This window comes from Sapajus apella, unplaced genomic scaffold (genome assembly GCF_009761245.1).
Source record: "Sapajus apella isolate SASKATOON/1434 unplaced genomic scaffold, GSC_monkey_1.0 scaffold28, whole genome shotgun sequence".
In the NCBI taxonomy this organism is placed as follows: domain Eukaryota; kingdom Metazoa; phylum Chordata; class Mammalia; order Primates; family Cebidae; genus Sapajus; species Sapajus apella.
The window spans coordinates 21,539,653-21,558,396 of record NW_022436968.1 but is presented as its reverse complement, the minus strand read 5'-3'; the positions used below and the strand labels follow the sequence as shown (position 1 = coordinate 21,558,396).

Sequence of the window (18,744 nt, the reverse complement as noted above, 5' to 3'; positions counted from 1 at the left end):
GAGATGTTTTTTGAAACTCTGTGACCTTTTATAAATTAAGATTTCTTGAGCTATTCATGTTGTAATTCTTTGCAAGGCATTTTAATCCCATTAGAGCATTCTTTCTTCAAGGTCTCTGACGTGAGAACAATATTTTTCAGGTTTGGTCAACTAAGTTGGTAATGACCTTGATCTAAATTATCACATAATTTGGAGCAGCAGTTTATAGGTGACAGAAATATCCTTTCTAAAAAGGAGCACATAGAAACTTTTGCCACATGAAAACACAGAAAGACACGTATCTTTAATACTTTATGCTCATATTTGTATAATCCACTGAATAGCTTTAGGTCTATAATAACTATAATGTTCAGTTTTACAAAAAATAACTTTGATCTGTATCTTGGCAATCTTTTGATTAAAACAAAGTCTGCCAGGCAAGGTGGGTGGCTGTAATTCCAATACTTTGGGAGGCCGACATGGGTGGATCATGAGGTCAGGAGTTCAAGAGAAGCCTGGCCAAGATGGTGAAACCCCTTCTCTACAACTACAAAAGATAGCCAGGCGCAGTGGCAGGTGCCTGTAATCCCAGCTACTTGGGAGGCTGAGGCAGAAGAATCGCTTGAACCTAGGTGGCAGAGGTTGCAGTGGGCCAAGATCTTGCCACTGCACTCCAGCCTGGGCAACAGAGTGAGACTCTATCTCAAAACAAACAAAAAGTCAAACAAGAAAATCTTAAAATATTAGTCATATCTTCTCCCACTGTAGAGGTGAGAACCTAGAGGTCTTTATAGAAAAGAGCAAGGAAACACTCTCAGTAAAAAGGATTGTATTAAGTACTTTCTATAAATTATCTAATATTTACAGTAACCCTATGAGATAGTAAAATAATTTCTATTTTACTAGTAGAAAACTAAATCTCTGCAATTTTCCCATGGTCACCTAGCTAGTGGTAGAACCAAAGTGGTTTAAATTTCTCAAGTTGATTTCCCAGAGAAGCTCCTCTTCTATGCAAGCTTGGATCTGGAAGGCTATGAGCTGACTGGTTCTTAAATTTAGAGAGACATGATTGTTGTTATTCCATCTTCTGGCAGCAGGTAGTTTAACATGCTTTTACTCTTAGTAGTGTTTTAACCTAAGTTCTTAAGCAGAAGGATTTTTATCCGCAATTCACTTTCTTTAGATCTGTGACTGAAATGGGGCATGTAGTAATTTTTATCTTGAGTCTAATATTTCCTATAAACGTGAATACCCATGAATGGGCTATATTGTTGGGGGGGAGTCAGATTTCTGATTTAAAGTTAAACCTTTCTCTGACCCATATACCATGTGGCTCCTTTTGTCTGTGTCCATTGTATTTACTTTTTTAAATAGTTACATTCACTTTATAAATCTCAATCCAGTTTTCTGATTCTCATTTGTGTTATTTCTCCCTAAGAAAGTGTGATACTCCAAAGAGATTAGAAACTCTGTATCTTATTATATAGCTTGATGTTTAATGCTTTTTGAAAAGATCTTTGGCCAACTAATGAGCTATTTATGAAGTTTTCTAGTTTCTTGAGGTGAGGGGGAAGGGTAGAAAAGGGGACTTGAGTGGTGATATGAAATTCTTCTTCCAAGAGTTTACTCTCAGTAGGAAGATATGCAACATGCCTAGCCAGCATATTTCCCCTAGGTCACCTCATCTGAAAGAGGGAGAAAGAATCCACGCGGCTTGCTTTCATTATCAGACTAGCCCGTCCTTTATTTCATGCATCCCTTTAGCATTTTCTACTCATACTCACACCTACCCAAATTCTTTAAATTGATTAGTTTTTTATGGATCTATATCCCTTTCCCTGTAGAGCCAGTAAGTAAGCAACTGTTAACATTAAATAATTCTTTAAAACAACACAAGTGTCAGATTATGAGGTAGTGGTAGATTGTATATTTATAGCTCTTATTGACCTGTAAGATTGACTATTAAAGAGACCTGGTAGCTGAGTTTTGGTGGTTTGAATGTATGGATTTGATGTGATTATCTTTGTTCCTAGAGATGTTGGTTTTAATTGATTAAGTGCTTGTTTGTGTGAGCCTTTCAACATACTTTCTACAGCTATGCTCTGTGCATGGGTAGTAGAAAATATGAAAACTGAGTTTGCGAGTGAAGAGATCACATGGATTAGTGATAATGACACTTATTCTACGACTGGAAATTAACACAAACAAGTCTAAGTGTGAGGCAGTTAACAGAGAAATAAAGATAGGAAAACTGACCTTGATCACCCAGCCCTAGCTAGAATACCCCTCTGTGAACCTCATCATCTTTATCAAATGGTGGAGGCTCTGAAGGAGGAAGCTTGAATGGCTTGAATACCTTCCATTTGAGGTAGTTTTTTTGTTTTTTGTTTTTTGTTTAAATAGAAAAGGCTGTTGCAGCAGGCAACTGTTGTCATTCATACTGAGGGCTTGAAAGAATGATTTATCAGAGTGGTGGAATGGAATGAGCTATGAAATGGGAATTGTGAGATGTGAGATCTTCTCTTGATTCTGCCAGAGCTACATAGATGGGTCACTAATGATCTCTGTCTCAGTTTTCTCATGTGAATTAAGGGACTAGAATAGATATCTCTGGGTGAGAGTATGTATGTATGTATGTGTATACTTGTGCATGTGTGTTTGCTGAAACTTTTTATCACAGACATATAAATCCTGCTTATCAGAGGACCTGGGCTAAGAGGCAGTTGCCAATTTCTTTCCCTTGGAAGGAAAGTGAACATCTTTCCCCCAGATCTACAAAGAAATGGGGTGACAAGAAACTCAGACTCCAAAGCCAAAAGAAAAGATACCATAAGGGATATTTGATCTTTGGAAACTTCTTCATTCTGTACTACTCCCATTCTTTTATTTCTTTGTATGTATGTGCATGCATGCATGTGTGTGTGTGTATACACACACAAAAAGAAATATATATATATATATAGAGAAATATGCATATATATATACATATATTCACTTTGTATACAAAATATTTTGTCTCTATATATATATATATAGACAAAATATTTTGTATACAAAGTGAATTGAGTGAACTGGGGATAAAAGTCCCTCTGCTTAAGAACTTAGGTTAAAATGCTACTAAGAGTGAAAGCATGTTAAACTACCTGTCACCAGAAGATGGAATAACAGCAACAAGTCTCTGAATTTAAGAACCAGTCAGCTCACAACCTCCCATTCTGTGGAAAATCAACTTGAGAAATTTATACCACTTTAGTTCTACCACTATATATGAAATCTATATCTATACATATACATACATACATATATATATATATATATATAGAGAGAGAGAGAGAGAGAGCAGTAATGTATTTCTTTAGACATATATATGTAAAACATAAATGTTTGACGGCCGGGGGAGCTCCTGGGAGACGAATGAATTTGGTAGATAGGAGACCATGTACCTCTTTTGTAGCAAGCCAGATTGGAGAGGAGATACAACCCACACCCTAAGTATCTGGTAATCTAAGATTAAAGAAAGGGTGGCAGACTGAGAAGGGTGGCATCACTTCCAGAGGGAAGTGACTTAGGACCCCAGATGCTTGGGAAATTGCATCTTTGTGCCCAGGAGCTGGTATCACCTCTTAAGTTACCTGTTCTGCATTAGTTCTTATTACTCCTCTTAGAGAGGAGACTAGTTCTGCATGATTTCTCAGCAGGCCCAAATTCTCATTAAACCCAGCCAAGGAAAACACACTAATTTTTAAGTGCCCAATCTCATTTCCCTTAACTTGATCTTGATTTATGTTAAGCACAGATACATCTAATTTGCATGTTTTGATATTGTGCTGGTCTTTTCTTATTAATCAATTAGAGACAAGTGTCACATTTTGTTATAACACATTTTCAGACATTTGTGTATATTCTATTAGTTATAATCTAAGCTTGGTCTTGCTGACATTTTATTACAAAGAGGTTTCATGGTAATGGTATTTATTTCAATAATACTGATTGTATGTTTACATTTTTCAAAGCCAGCTATTGTCACCATAAAACTCAAAGGGACAAATCTTCTTATAAATCAAAAGGGAATGTTTGCTTAATGTGGTTCTTAATGACTTTTTAAAAAATGAAACAAATACTTTATACTAAAATCCAGTAAACTACTTTCTATGGAGTAGTGGCTTGAAAAACATGTAACCATATGTGTATATGGTAAGTCCACCATTTCCAATGAGAAAACCAAAAGGATGAAAAAATTAAATGCTTATTTAAAATAGTTAATGTGTTAGTGTAGCCATCCACATACCTAAAGATGACATTTTATATGAAAAAAAGGTAATAATATTGCCTTTCTTGCAACTTCAAAGTCATGAAACTTTTATTTAATCATGTATCTTTATTATTATTATACTTTAAGTTCTGGGGTACATGTGCAGAATGTGCAGGTTACATAAGTACACATGTGCCATGCTGGTTTGCTGCACCCATCAACCTGTCCTCTACATTAGGTACTTCTCCTAATGCTATCCCACCCCTCCCCCCACTCCCTGACAGGCCCCAGTGTGTGATGTTGCCCTCCCTGTCCGTGTGTTCTCATTGTTCAACTCCCACTTATGAGTGAGAACATGTGGCATTTGGTTTTCTGTTCCTGTGTTAGTTTACTGAGAATGATGGTTTCCAGTTTCATCCATGTCCCTGCAAAGGACATGAACTCATCCTTTTTTATGGCTGCTTAGTATTCCATGGTGTATATGTGCCACATTTTCTTTATCCAGTCTATCATTAATGGACATTTGGGTTGGTTCTAGGTCTTTGCTATTGTGAATATTGCTGCAATAAACATATGCGTGCATGTGTCTTTATAGTAGAATGATTTATAATCTGTTGGGCATATACCCAGTAATGGAATTGCTGGGTCAAAGGTATTCCATGTCTTCATCGTCATTAGAATGACTTTTTTAAATTAACATGGTTTTTCGAGTACAGTGTCTTAATTATAGTATAAGATGCTTGAAATATCATAGTTTGGGGAATCTCTGTATGACACTCTCTCTGGATATTTATCTGAAGCTACTAGAACCCAGTAGCATGACATTAGGATTGTTGGATATTTTAGTGCCATACGCTATATTTGTAAGTATAACTGACTGCTTTTCAAAGTGATCTTTAGAAGACTTGTTTTCAGTGACATCCTGCAGTTGGAATTGAGAACTCATAGTTCCAGAAATAATTGCTCTGTGTTGCCCCTCCCTGCTTCCCTCCCTTTCTTTTGTCTTATTCATATAGGTGACCTTTATAAGCTTTGAAAAACTGCCTTTGATTAAGATCATTTCAGACTTATATATTTTCCCCCCAACAGTGTTTTGTTGTTCAAAATAAACTAATTGAGAGAGTATCTTGAAGTATCTGAATATAAACTGACTCACTCTTTCCTTAGGGACAATTTTTTGGGTGATGGAGACAAACCTTACATTGTATTTGGCATACACAATTATTCTTATAGGTCATTAAATAATTACTAAATGCTATTTTATAAACCAAAAATGATTTTTATGCTATATGACCAGAGATTTTAATTATAGAAGGCAGCTTGATTATCTAGAGTACATAGTAGAATAGGCTACTAACAGCTTTATTGTTACATTGGACCAAGCTATTTAATAATACAGCTTAAAGCTATTCTCTTTTTTGCTATTCCTTTATTTATCTAAGATTATCATTATACTATAATTTTCTGCTATTTGATAGCCATTAGATAACTTTGATGTCAAAAATTATACAAAACAAAAAATGTGACTCTTATCTACTGAGATGTTTTGCTATGAATATTAGTATTTTTCTCAAGAAATAATTTATCACATATATTTATTTGCATGAATCAAGTTTAGTTTCAGAGTATTGTTCTTACCTTATGTCTTTACAGATAGAAAAAAAATTTTTTTTTTGAGACAGAGTCTTGTTCTGTCGCCAGGCTAGAGTGCAGTGGCATAATCTTGGCTCACTGCAACCTTTGCCTCCTGGGTTCAAGCGATTCTTGCCTCACCCTCCCAAGTAGCTGGGACTACAGGTGTGCACCACCACACCCAGCTAATTTTTTGTACTTTTAGTAGAGATGAGGTTTCACCATGTTGGCCAGGATAGTCTTGATCTCCTGACCTCATGATCTGCTCAGCTCGGCCTCCCAAAGTGCTGGGATTACAGGCGTGAGCCACCACGCCTGGCCCAGAAGAAATTTTTTAAAGCAATTTGTTGAAATTACAGACATTATCATTATGATGATAATTATTATAAATCATTAAAGCTCTGATGGGATAATTTCAGCTTCCTAAAATGAGGCTCAACTTTTCTTCAAGTTAGGCTTTAATATAAAAAAGAAATTTTTGGGGAGGGACTTCCAGCCATGCATGGATGACTTAGGAAGTCAGCAAATCCTCTCTCCAAAAAGTATTTATAAATTTGGACAAAATGTTCAGCCCTCTGGAAACTGACCAAAGGCATGTAACAATCTGAGAAGTGTTTATGTTTGAAAAAAACTGCTGGATTTTGGATAATTGTTGAAATCAGTAGTGCTCATGCCTGGACTTGTTCTCATTCTTCTTCCTCTACCAACATGCCAGCTCAGTTACACAGAGAGCAGGCCATGAAGATTGACAGCACTGTTGCCACAATTGAAGGTGCTCACTAGACTTACAACCATGGATTGTGCCCACATCCAGCAGCATTCTCAGTGGAAGTGATGTTCCTGGTGGCAGGAGAGCAGGAATAGGTAACCACTCTACTAGTTTGAACTAGTAGAGTTGTGATTTTGGTAAATGTATTCTTAGCTGAGGCCACATATATGCAAAATAGAGATTTGAGAGGGTCCACATAGTATCCACATACTCTTTGTAGCCCTAATGCTATGCACATTTGCAAAGGAGACCAGAAAAGGCCAGTGGAAGGTAAAAATCAGAACAAACTTGAAAACAGCCTAAACTTTGAGTGTGCTCTCACTGTGCAGATTCATCAGTCCAGGGTATTTGAACACCACTTCTGTATAATCATTGGCTAATCATCAACCTTTGCAGGTATAGGACAGCCCTCAAAAGGCCAGGCTTAGAAATAAAAACAAGATTGGAAAAAAAAAAAAAAAAAAGGCTAAGTGGAATATCACTGGGGACACACCATAGGAGAGACAGATTGCAGGTTAGTAAACAGACAAAATCAAGAAAAATGTTCATGAGGTTAAAGTTAGAATCTAGAGTTGCTATATTATCTAAACTGTCCAATTTTTTGTAAAGAAACAGGAATGTGTTTAACCCATGTCCAAGAAAATCCATGAATGGGAACAGTCTCTTAATGTCTCCAAAAAGTTCAGACAAAGCTTTCAAATAATCATTATGTTCAAAGAACTATGTTTAACGAATTAGAAGAAAGTATGAAAATAATGAATTAACCAGTAGAGAATCTCAAGTAGAATTTTTTTAAAGAACCCAATGAAAATTGTGGAGTTGAAAAGACAATAATCAAAATGAAAAATTCTGTAGAGTGACTTAACAGCAGATTTGAGATAGCAGAAGAAAAAAATCAGTGAACTTAAAACTGGATCAATAGAAATTACTTAAAATTCAATCAATAGAGATTAATTCCAAAAAGAGAAAACATTTGAAGGAAAACGATCAGAACCCCATAGTCCTATGTAACAACCTGTTAGCTATTAGCCATTTCTGCTCCCCTGCCACCAAGAACATCACTTCCAGAGACAGTGCTGCTGGAGGTGGGTACGATCCACTGTTCCAAATCTAGTAAGCACCTCTACTCTGGCAACAATGCTGTCAATCTTCATGGCCTGCCCTCTGTGTGACGGAGCTGGAGTGCTGGTAGGGGAAGGAGAATGAGAAGAACCCAAGGCACCAGCACTATTGATTTCCACAATTATACCAATGAATGTATAAGAGGAGAGGAGAAGAGGGGTGGAAAAAGATTTGAAAGCATAATGTCCAAAACCTTCCTAAAGTCATTAAAATACAGTAATCTACACATATGAGAAGCTCAGCAAACCACAAGTAGGATAAATGCAAAAGCACCCATACCTAAACTATAGTCAAATATAGTTGATAAAGTAAAAATCTTGAAGCAGGAAGAGAAAAACAACTTGTGTACAAGGGAACAGCGATGTGATCAATGGCTGACTTCTCATCTGCAATGATGGAGGCCAGAAGGCAAAATAATGACACTTCAAGGGTTAAAAGGCTATATTCAGCAAGATTATCTTTTAAACACAGAATCAAAATAAAGACACTCTTGGCTAGGGAATGAGAGAATTTATTCCTAGCCGACTGGCTTTGTAAGAAATACTAAAGGAAATCCTTCAGGCCGAAAAGAATGCAGCCATCAAAAACGATGAGTTTGTGTCCTTTGTAGGGACATGGATGAACCTGGAAACCATCATTCTCAGCAAACTGACAGAAGAGCAGAAGATCAAACACGCATGTTCTCACTCATAGGCGGGTGTTGAACAATGAGAACACATGGACACAGGGAGGGGAGCACTACACACTGGGGTCAGTTGGGGGGAAATAGGGGAGGGACGGTGGGGGGTGGGGAGCTGGGGAGAGATAGCAAAGGGAGAGATGCCAGATGTAGGTGATGGGGAGGAAGGCAGCAAATCACACTGCCACGTGTGTACCTATGCAACAATCTTGCATGTTCTTGACATGTACCCCAAAACCTAAAATGCAATAAAATAAATGGGGAAAAAAAAAAAGGAAAAAAAGAAATGAAGCCAGATAGTCATTACGATTCATGGGAAGAAAGAGTATAGGAAATGGCAACTATGTGGGTTAACAGAAAAGATTCCCTAAGTATATTTATCCTCACGTCTCAGAACATTTAAAAACATGAAGGAGGTGGGCGCCCAGAACCTCCCCGCGGGAGGGGCCCACACTAGAGCCCTTGTGCCCCGCGGCCTGTGTGCGCACCTCTGCTAGAAGGGCCGGCTCACACCTGTCCCGTGCAGCAGCCTCCGCGCGGCCGTCCTCCTGCGGCACTTACACCGGCTGCCGCCTGATACTCCGACATGGCCGAGGTGGCTGACTGTCAGTGGTCATCTCCACCAGAGGCAACAGAGAGTTTCTTACCCAAAGAAATTTGGTTGGCACCCCCCCACAGCTCTACAAAATAAGAAGACTTGAAAAGTTTGCCTCTGACTTGCACAAGTGTTCTTTGGATCATGCGTTAGAAGGGGTGGAAAAGTGGCTGCGATCACCTTCTTAGCTGCCAGATGGGAAACCCAGCTTTTACCAGGTGATGAGCTATACTTAGAAGAGGCTGACCTTAGAAAATCTTTTGTCTGCTGAAAAAAGGACTGATGAAATCACGAAGAAAGGCACGCAGTTTCACCAAGTAGGGATGTATAGTTACTGTCTTTATAATAGCCACATGACTATTCAAAACGTAAACACATATATCTTACAAACTGTGTCGTGTCTAAGAGCCATTCGTAGGGTGCCGCTTGTCTGTAAGCTGGCCTACTTGTCCTCATGAATAATGAGGCTTGACTAAACTTGCTTGAAACGTGAGGAACTTTGTACCTGTAAAAGTTGGCAGTGTTTCTTATTTCAAGGGTTTTATGGCATTCTCTTGCTTATTCCATTAAACCTTTTATTCTTTAAACCTTATAGTGTGCCATATGTATGAAGTTTATAAAGTACTAACGATATTCTTAACCAAAACAAGAAAAAAATTCCAAAGGGTTCCCATTTCTGTATTGTTTTATCATCTGCTGCCATTGTTTTTAACTATTCACTGTATTAGCACTTTTTCTGATGTGCTCTGCAGGTTGATCCATGAATTTCTTAGATGTTGTGCTGGAATTAATTTAAGGGTGTCTGATGAGATGGTGAACGGTAGACTCAGACAATCTTCAAGTGACCGTGTCATTGTTTTCCTGGTGTCTTTCCTTGGTGATTAAGATACAATTCTTTTTAAAACCAAATGGCACTGGTTATGTTACCCAAATCAGAAATCTATTTTAGTTAATATTTTAAAGAAAAATGAAGCCATAGCAAAAACCAATATTATTTTTACCACAGAGTGTTCATGGCTGTAAAGAGGTTAGAGAGACATATTGTTTAATTAATTATGTTTATTTTCACTATATTTAATGAGTAATCTTTTTATCTCCTTTAAAGAAAAATAATGTTTATTGATTAAAGGTAAGAAATGATAGTTAAGACACTAATTTCAAGATCTTTGACTATATTAGGCATTGTACAATGGATTTGACTTTTCATGAAATGCCTCAGTTTTCCAACCTTTACTTTTTTATTATCATTCAACTTATGGTTTTTCTACCTTTAGAATAAAGACAATAATGAATAAAAATAAAAACATAACATATAAAGCAATAAATTTTTGTTCACTTTTGTTAACTTTAAAATGTATGTAGACGTATTAATATATCACAACGATAGCATAAAGGATAAGGGAAGGGAATGGAGTTATATTGGAGAAAAGCTTTTATATTTTATTGTAATTAGGTTAGTATTAATCTGAGGTAGATTGTGCTAAATTAAGATATATTTTATAATCCCTTGAGCTACTCCTAAGAAAGTTATTCAATAAATATAGTAAAACATCAATCAAGGATTTAAATTATATTTAAGTTGTTTTATTGCAAAAGAGGACAATAAAGGAGAAACAGGACACTGAGAAGGACAGGAGACATGTAGAAAACAAAAGGCAAATGTAAACCCAACTGTATCAATAACCACATTCTATGTAGATGTTCTAAACACTTCAATCAAAAGGCAGAAATTGTCAGATTGGATTTTAAAAAAAAAGATCCAACTATATACTCTCTACAGGAAATATACCATAGCTTCAAAGATACAAATAGTTTGAAAGTAAGAAGATAAAAAAAGATATACCATGCAGACAGTAGCCACCAGAGAGCTGGAGTAACTGTATTGAATTTCAGACAAAATACAGCAAAGATAAGAAATATCACTTGAGACAAATAGAGCCATTTCAAAGTGATAAAAGGATCAATACATCAGAAAGACATAGCAATTGTAAATGTATACACCCCTAAAACAGATCTCAAAGTATGTGAAGCAAAACTGACTGAATTAAAAAGAGAGACAATTCAAAGGTAACTGATTTCTGTATTCCACTCTCAATAATTGATAGAACAGGTAGACAGAAAGTCAACAAGGATATAGAAGACTTGAAGAACACTCTCAGCCAACTTTACCTAACTCACATGTAAAGAATACATATTTTTTCAAGTACACATGGAACATTCTCCAGGATACATTTTACAGGAGGCCACAAAATAAATCTCAGTTCATCTAAGAGGATTGATGCCATACAATGTATATTTTCTAATTACAATGCAATTAAATTAGAAATTAACAACAAAAGGAAGTCTGGAAAATTCCTACTTTTTGGAAATTAAACAACACACAGCTAAATACCCACTGGGTCAAAGAAGAAATCGCAACAGATTTTTTTTTTTTTTTTTTTTGAGATGGAGTTTCACCTTTGTTGCCCAGGTTGGAGTGCAGTGGCGTGATCTTGGCTCACTTCAACCTCTGCCTCCTGGGTTCAGCCAGTTCTCCTGCCTGAGTACCTGGGATGACAGGTGTATGCCACCATGTCTGGCTAATTTTTTGTATTTTTCGTAGAGATGGGGTTTCACCATGTTGGCCAGGCTGGTCTTGAACTCCTGACCTCAAGTGATCCACCTGCCCCGTCCTCCCAAAGTGCTGGGATTACAGGCGTGAGCCACCACACCTGGCCAGAAATCACAGATTTTAAAATATTTTGGCGTGAAAGAAAATGTAACTTCAAAATTATAGAATGTATAAATTCTAGAATATAGATAAGGCAGTATTTAGAAGGAAATGTATAGCTTTCAACACTATATCAAAAATAAGAAAAGCCCGAAGTGGATAACCTAAACCTTAACCTGAAGAAACTACAGAAAGAAGAATCAGTTAAAACCAAAGTGAGTCAATGACAGGAAATAATAAAGATTAGAACAGAACTCACTAAAAGAGAAAACAGAAAAACAATCATGAAAATCAGTTTATTGGATTTATTAATCTTTCCAAAGACTAAAGGATTTACTAATTTAAAGAAATTTAGTCTTTGAAAAGAGTAACAAATTTGACAAGCCTTTAACTAGATTGATCAAGATGAAGATTAGCAAAATCAGGATTGAAGAACAGCGCTATGGCTCCTACAGAAGCTTAAAAGGATTATAAAGAAATGTTATGACCATCTTTTTGCCAACAAATTAGACAATTTAGATGCAGTGAACAGTATTCTTAAATGATACAAATTATCAAAACAGAAGATCTGAATAGACCTATAATAGATTTAAAAACTGAATTAGGCTCGGCATAGTGGCTCAAACCTGTAATCTTAACACTTTCGGAGGCCAAGGCAGGCAGATCACTTGAGGCCAGGAGTTCGAGACCAGCCTGATCATCATAGCGGAACCCATCTCTACTAAAAATACAAAAATTAGCCAGGTGTGGTAGTATGCCTATAGTCCTAGCCACTTGGGAGGCTGAGGCTTGAGAATTGCTTGAACCCAGGAGGCGGAGGTTGCAGTGAGCCGAGATCATGCAACTGCACTCCAGCCTGAGCAACAGAACAAGACTCTGTTTCAAAAAAAAATAATAATTGAATTAGTAATTTAAAATATCTCCATAAAGAAAAGTTCAGGCCAAGATGATTTCACTGGTGAAGTCTATAAAATGTTTATAGAAGAGATAGCATCAATTCTTCCCATACTCTTTCAGAAAATAGAAGCCAGTATTCTATTTCAACAAGCAGTATTATCCTGATACCAAAGTCATACAGAGACAGAGCTACAGACGAATATTCTTCATGAACATAGATGTAAAAATTCTTAACCATATTAGCATACTGAATCCAGCCACCCATAAAAATTATAAATTCCAAGTAGAATTTATCCCAGAAATGGAAGGTGGCTTAACATCTGAAATCAGCCTATGTAAGGTACTAGTATAAACAGTAAAATCATAGAAGAACAAAAACCCTATATGATCATTTCAAGATGCTGTAAAAGCATTTGACAGACAACACTCACTGATAATAAGAAGTCTCAAGACACTAGGAATAAAAGAGAATTTTTCCAACCTGATAAAGAGCATCTACAAAAATCCACAGCTAATATCTCATTCCATGGTGAAAAGCTAAATGTTTTCTCCCCAGGACTGGTAGCAAGGCAAAGAAATCCTTCTCTGACATCTATTCAACATTGCACTAAAGGTTTTAGCCAGTGTGATCACGTAAGAAAAAGAAATAATAGACATCCAGATTGAAACGGAAGAAATAAAACTGTCTTATCTGACAACCTATATGTAGAAAATCCTAAGGAATGCACACACATACAAAAAAAAAGCTACCAAAACTAACAAACATGTTTAGAAGGTTCACAGGATGCAAGATCAATCTTTGAAAAGGTCAGTCATTTAAAAATCTATTGTATTTCTATATACTGGGAATGAACAACCTAAAAATGAAATTAAGAAATAATTCCATTTACAGTAGCATAAAAAAGAATAAAATCATTGGGTACAAATTTAACAAAGTAGGTATAAGACTTGTACAATGAAAAGTACAAAAATTGCTGAGAAAAATTAAAGATCTAAATAAATAGACATTTACACATTTATGGTTTGGAAGATTCAGTATTGTCAAGAGGGCAGTTCTCCCCAAAATAATCTATAAATTCAACACAATTCCTATCCAAATCCCAGCAGACTTTTTTTTTTTTTTTAGAAATTAACAAGCCAATCCTAAACTTTATGTGGAAATGCAGAACATCTAAAAATAGCCAAACCAATTTTGAGAAAGAACTAACTTTGAGGACTTAGACTGCCTCATTTCAAAACTTATAAATCTGTAGTAATCAACATAATACAATATTGGCACAATATCTACAGGGATATAGACCAAAAGAACACAATTAAAAGTCTAGGGGAAAAGCCTCATATTGATTGGCAATTGATTTTCAACAAAGATGCCAAGACAATTGAGTAGGTAAAAGACAGTATTTTATTGCTGAGACAATTAGAAATTCATATGCTGGGGCCAGGTGCAGTAGCTCACGCCCATAATTCCAGCACTGTGGAAGGCTGAGATGGGAGGATCGCTTGAGTCCAGGAGTTCAAGACCAGCCTGAGCAACATGGCAAAACCCCATCTGTACAAAAAGTACAAAACAAAAAAAAAATTGCTGGCATGGTGATGTGCACCTGTGGTCCAGCTGCTACCAGAGAGGCTGAGGTGGGAGGATCGCTTGAGCCCCGGAGGTCAAGGCTGCAGTGAGCCAAGAGTATGCCACTACATTTGAGCCTGGGCAACAGAGTGAGACCTTGTCTCCAAAAGAAAAATTTATGTGACCAAAAAAAAAAAAAAAAAGGAAATTAGAACCACACCTCAGACAATACATAAAAATGAACTCAAAATGGATCATAAGCCTAAGTATAAGGGTTAAACTATAAACTCTTTTTTTTTTTTTGAGATGGAGTTTCGCTCTTGTTACCCAGGCTGGAGTGCAATGGAGCAATCTCGGCTCACCGCAACCGCCGTGTCCTGGGTTCAGGCAATTCTCCTGCCTCAGCCTCCTAAGTAGCTGGGATTACAGGCATGCGCCACCATGCCCAGCTGATTTTTTGTATTTTTAGTAGAGATGGGGTTTCACCATGTTGACCAGGATGGTCTTGATCTCTTGACCTCGTGATCCACCCACCTCGGCCTCCCAAAGTGCTGGGATTACAGGCGTGAGCCACCGCGCCCGGCCCAACTATAAACTCTTAAAGGAAAAATGGAAGAAACTCTTTATGCTTGGGGGTTAGGCAGAGAGCTCTCAGAAATGACACCAAAAGCACAGCCATAAAAGAAAAATTGATATATTGGAATTTATAAAAATTAACAATTTCTGCTCTTTGAAGGATGCTCTTAAGAGAATGAAAAGACAAAAGACAAACTGGGAAAAAATATTTGCAAATCATATATATGACAAATGACTTGTATCTAGACTAAAATAACTCTTAGAACTCAATAAAACAACCCAATGTAAAAGTGGGCAAACAATATGAATAGACATTTTGCTTAAGAATATATAAAAGGGGCCAATAGGCACATAAAAAGATGCTCAACTTTGTTAATCACTAGGGAAATGCAAATTAAAAGCACTGTGAGATACCACTAGTGTTATACCCACTACAATAGCCATAACCTAAAAGGAGACAGTACTGCCAGGCACAGTCACATGTGCCTGTAATCCCAGCTACTTGTGAGGCAGGGGTCGTGGGGAAGGACTACTTGACAACAGGAGTTTGAAGTTTGAAGCTAGCCTGGGCACCATAGCAAGACCCCTTTCTCAAAAAAAAAAAAAAAAAAGTATCAGCTGTTGGTGAGCGTGTGGAGAAATTGAAACCCTCATACATTGCTGGTAGAAATATACAATGATACAGCCTCTCTGGAAAGCAGATTGATAGTTTCTTAAAAAGTTAGACATAAACTTACTCTATGGCCCTGCAATATCACCCCCCGAAATCTACCCAAGAGAAATTAACATATTTACACACAGAGATGTACATGAATGTTCATATGAGCATTATTCATAAGAGCCAAAAACTGGGACAGTTCAAATGTCTATCAACTGGAGAATGAATAAACCAAATGTAGTATATCCATACAACGGATAGTATTCAGCAATAAAACAGAATGAAGCCTTCCTATATGCTTACCACTTAAATGAACTTTGAAAACATTATATGACCAGGCACAGTGGCTCAAGCCTGTAATCCCAGCACTTTGAGAGGCCGAGACGGGTAGGACGTTTGAGCTCAGGAGTTTGAGATTACTTTAGGCAACATAGCAAGACCAACCCCCAACTCCTGAGCACAAAAAAAAAAAAAGCCTCAGCATGGTGATGTGTGCCTGTAGTCCCAGCTACTTGGGAGGCTGAGGTGGGAGGATTGCTTGAGCTCAGGAGTTTGAGGTTAGCCTAGGAAACATAGCAAGACCTCATCTCTACTCAAAATAATTTTAAAAATCAGCCTCAGCATGGTGGTATGTGCCTGTAGTCCCAGCTAGTTGGTAGGCTGAGGTGGGAGGATTGTGTGAGCCTGGGAGGTGGAGGCTGCAGAGAGCCGAGATCAAGGCTGCAATGAGCTGTGATTGCACCACTGCACTTCAGCCTGGGCAACAGAAAGAGACTCTGTCTCCAAAAAAAAAAATTATGCTAAGGGAATGATGTCAGACACAAAGAACAATTTGTATGATTCTGTTTACATGAAATATCCAGAAAAGGCAGGATTAACTGTAAACTGGCACAAAATAACTGTTTGTAAAGGTGGAAAGGTTCTAAGACTGGATTGTGCTGGTGGTTGCCCAGCTCTATGAATTCACTAAAAATCACCAAATAATATACTTATTGCAAGTGAGTTTTAGGGTATGTAATTTATACTTCATTTTTAAAGGATTTTTCTCACTTTTCTTGACCTCTTGTGCTTAAATTTTGAGAGCTCTTCTAAGTCCTTATGCAACAAGGATTGATTTGTTTACACTGTCATATAAGCTCTCTGATTTATGCATTTAATATCCATCTCATAAGAATATCTAAAGAAATATCTATTTACATACGTACCTTTGTTTCACATTTATTCTTCCAACACCTCTTCATGTTTCTCAGTTCCAGCGAAATGGCTTTTGACTCTCGACTGAAGTTTACGATTCATTGTATGTTACTGGTCTTATGTTTGAAAGATATTTTTCAGGATGACATTACCTTTTTGAAACCATGGCATGGAACAATTTTTTATATACTTTTGATGTATTTTGTTAAATTATTTAATGTATTTTCTCAATGAAAATATAAAGTCTTATTTCTGAAATGTACGTTGGTTTTAATTATATGTTTTCCTTTTCAAATAGAATATGCTTCTCTTGGGTCACTCTATGATTACATTAACAGTAATAGAAGTGAAGAGATGGATATGGATCATATTATGACCTGGGCCACTGATGTAGCCAAAGGTAATAATGTTTGCTATATTCTTACAGAATTGGTGGGACGCATTTTCCCCTCCTGAAATGGGGACCTAACATCAGAAAAATTTTTATTCTGTCTTAGATGTTCTTTTTTCAGACCAAAAGTGGTAAGAATTCCACAGCTGATTGTACAGATAATATTTTAGGTCATTGCCTTTCCATTCCTGAATTCCTTTTCCCTTTCTGTTTTCTCTATTTCTTTCCATGAAATCTAGCTGTAGCTTCAGGGCAGATATGTTTGTCATGTTTTGTGATATAATTGACTAGCTTGCTTGACACATTAAATGGAAAAATCATAATTCTGTTGTTATTCTGAAAGTCTCTACTTAGACTCAGTATCTAGAAAACATGATTTATTGTAGGATTAGTTCTACTCATTTTGTATACATAATATGCTAAAAATAGAAACCACTTGCAAAAAGAAATTTTTATTTGTCCTGCCATGTAAAAGCAATTCAGATTTTATTTTACATTTCATGTAAACTTAGGCATCACTGTTGGAAATTAAATATTTTTAATACACCAAACCCCTAAACAAGGTGCCCAGTCTTTTTTCTCATACATTCCTGCATAGATGAATGCTTTCTAAAGCAATTCAAACTCCATTTATTTTTATCTTTTTTTTTCCATTTTCCTAACTGAACATTTCTGGGCTTTATTTATAACTGAAAGAGTTGCTTTGGAAACAACTTCATCTAAATAATGAACACTGATAGTTATATTTGTATTCCAGCAACCCCTACTAAGTGTGTCTGAATTTTCCTGGAACAATGAACTCCTTTACATTTTACTACTCCATTCTCTACAAGCATCTCTTTACAAAGCAAATGTAATGTGATTTAGAACTCAGTAAGGGGAGCAACTCATACTTGGATTTCACTGTATGACTTCCAAAAGTAGTAGTCTTTCCTTTGGAGGATTGTCTATTTTAAGTTTCATCAACACCTGCCAAATTCTCCAAATAGGGAAAGTGAAAAATTTTTTTTTTAGTTTCATGCTAGATGCTGCTGCTGACTGATGCCTCATTACATTATAAAATATAAGCTCTGTGTTTAGGGTGGTGTACCTGAGACTTTGGCTGTGCTAATTAGCTTAATTGTGTGTCGATGTATCAGGCATCTCAAATCATGCTTAAACTTTCATATTCTTAAAGATATTATTATGTAGCATCATAGTGACTTCTCTGCATGTCAGTAGTACACAAAGACCACCTCTCTGTAAACAAGGTGATGTGCTGTGATTGGGAGCTGCCTGCAGCATTGTGGAAATACCCTTAAATAATGTAAATGCATATATAGGTAGTCCTTAACTTACAGCACATCACCTTACACCCATATGCATTTAGGGTGCTCAGCCAGTTACACCCATATTATTACTTATTGGCACTTAGAATAGATAGAGAGCAAACAAATCAGCTAACATCAGTCACTCTGCTTCCTGCTGTGCTCTACTTAAGCATCCCTGGTTCCCAGCCTGGGAACCTTTTCTCCCTGCACCCCCTTAAGCACATGCCACATCATCCTGACTAAGGGGTAAGTCTCTTGGCTCCACATCAGCTGAGTCATTCTTGGTGTTCTCTCAAGAGTGCTAGTGCTCTGCATCAGAAGGGCAAAGAAGAGAAGGAATAGAATTAGGTAGCAAACTGGGCTGAGTGCAGTTGCTCACACCTATAATCCCAGCACTTTGGGAGGCTGAGGCGGGT

At 37.0% G+C, this 18,744-nt stretch overlaps 1 protein-coding gene and 1 long non-coding RNA gene across 6 annotated transcripts in view; both read left to right on the top strand.

Annotated features, from left to right (window-relative positions):
* The window catches only part of MAP3K20 (mitogen-activated protein kinase kinase kinase 20), a 196,732-nt gene that overhangs the window by 93,629 nt on the left and 84,359 nt on the right, over positions 1 to 18,744 (top strand). For all 5 annotated transcript variants that reach the window (XM_032292930.1, XM_032292931.1, XM_032292929.1 and 2 more), the window contains exon 4: positions 16,926 to 17,027. In XM_032292930.1, coding sequence (XP_032148821.1) covers positions 16,926 to 17,027 — 102 coding nt within the window. The remainder of the gene's footprint in view (positions 1 to 16,925; positions 17,028 to 18,744) is intronic.
* LOC116561159 lies at positions 638 to 14,423 on the top strand. The gene is made up of 3 exons (XR_004273317.1): positions 638 to 1,260; positions 6,473 to 6,476; positions 14,412 to 14,423. It is a non-coding gene; the product is annotated as an uncharacterized LOC116561159 (long non-coding RNA).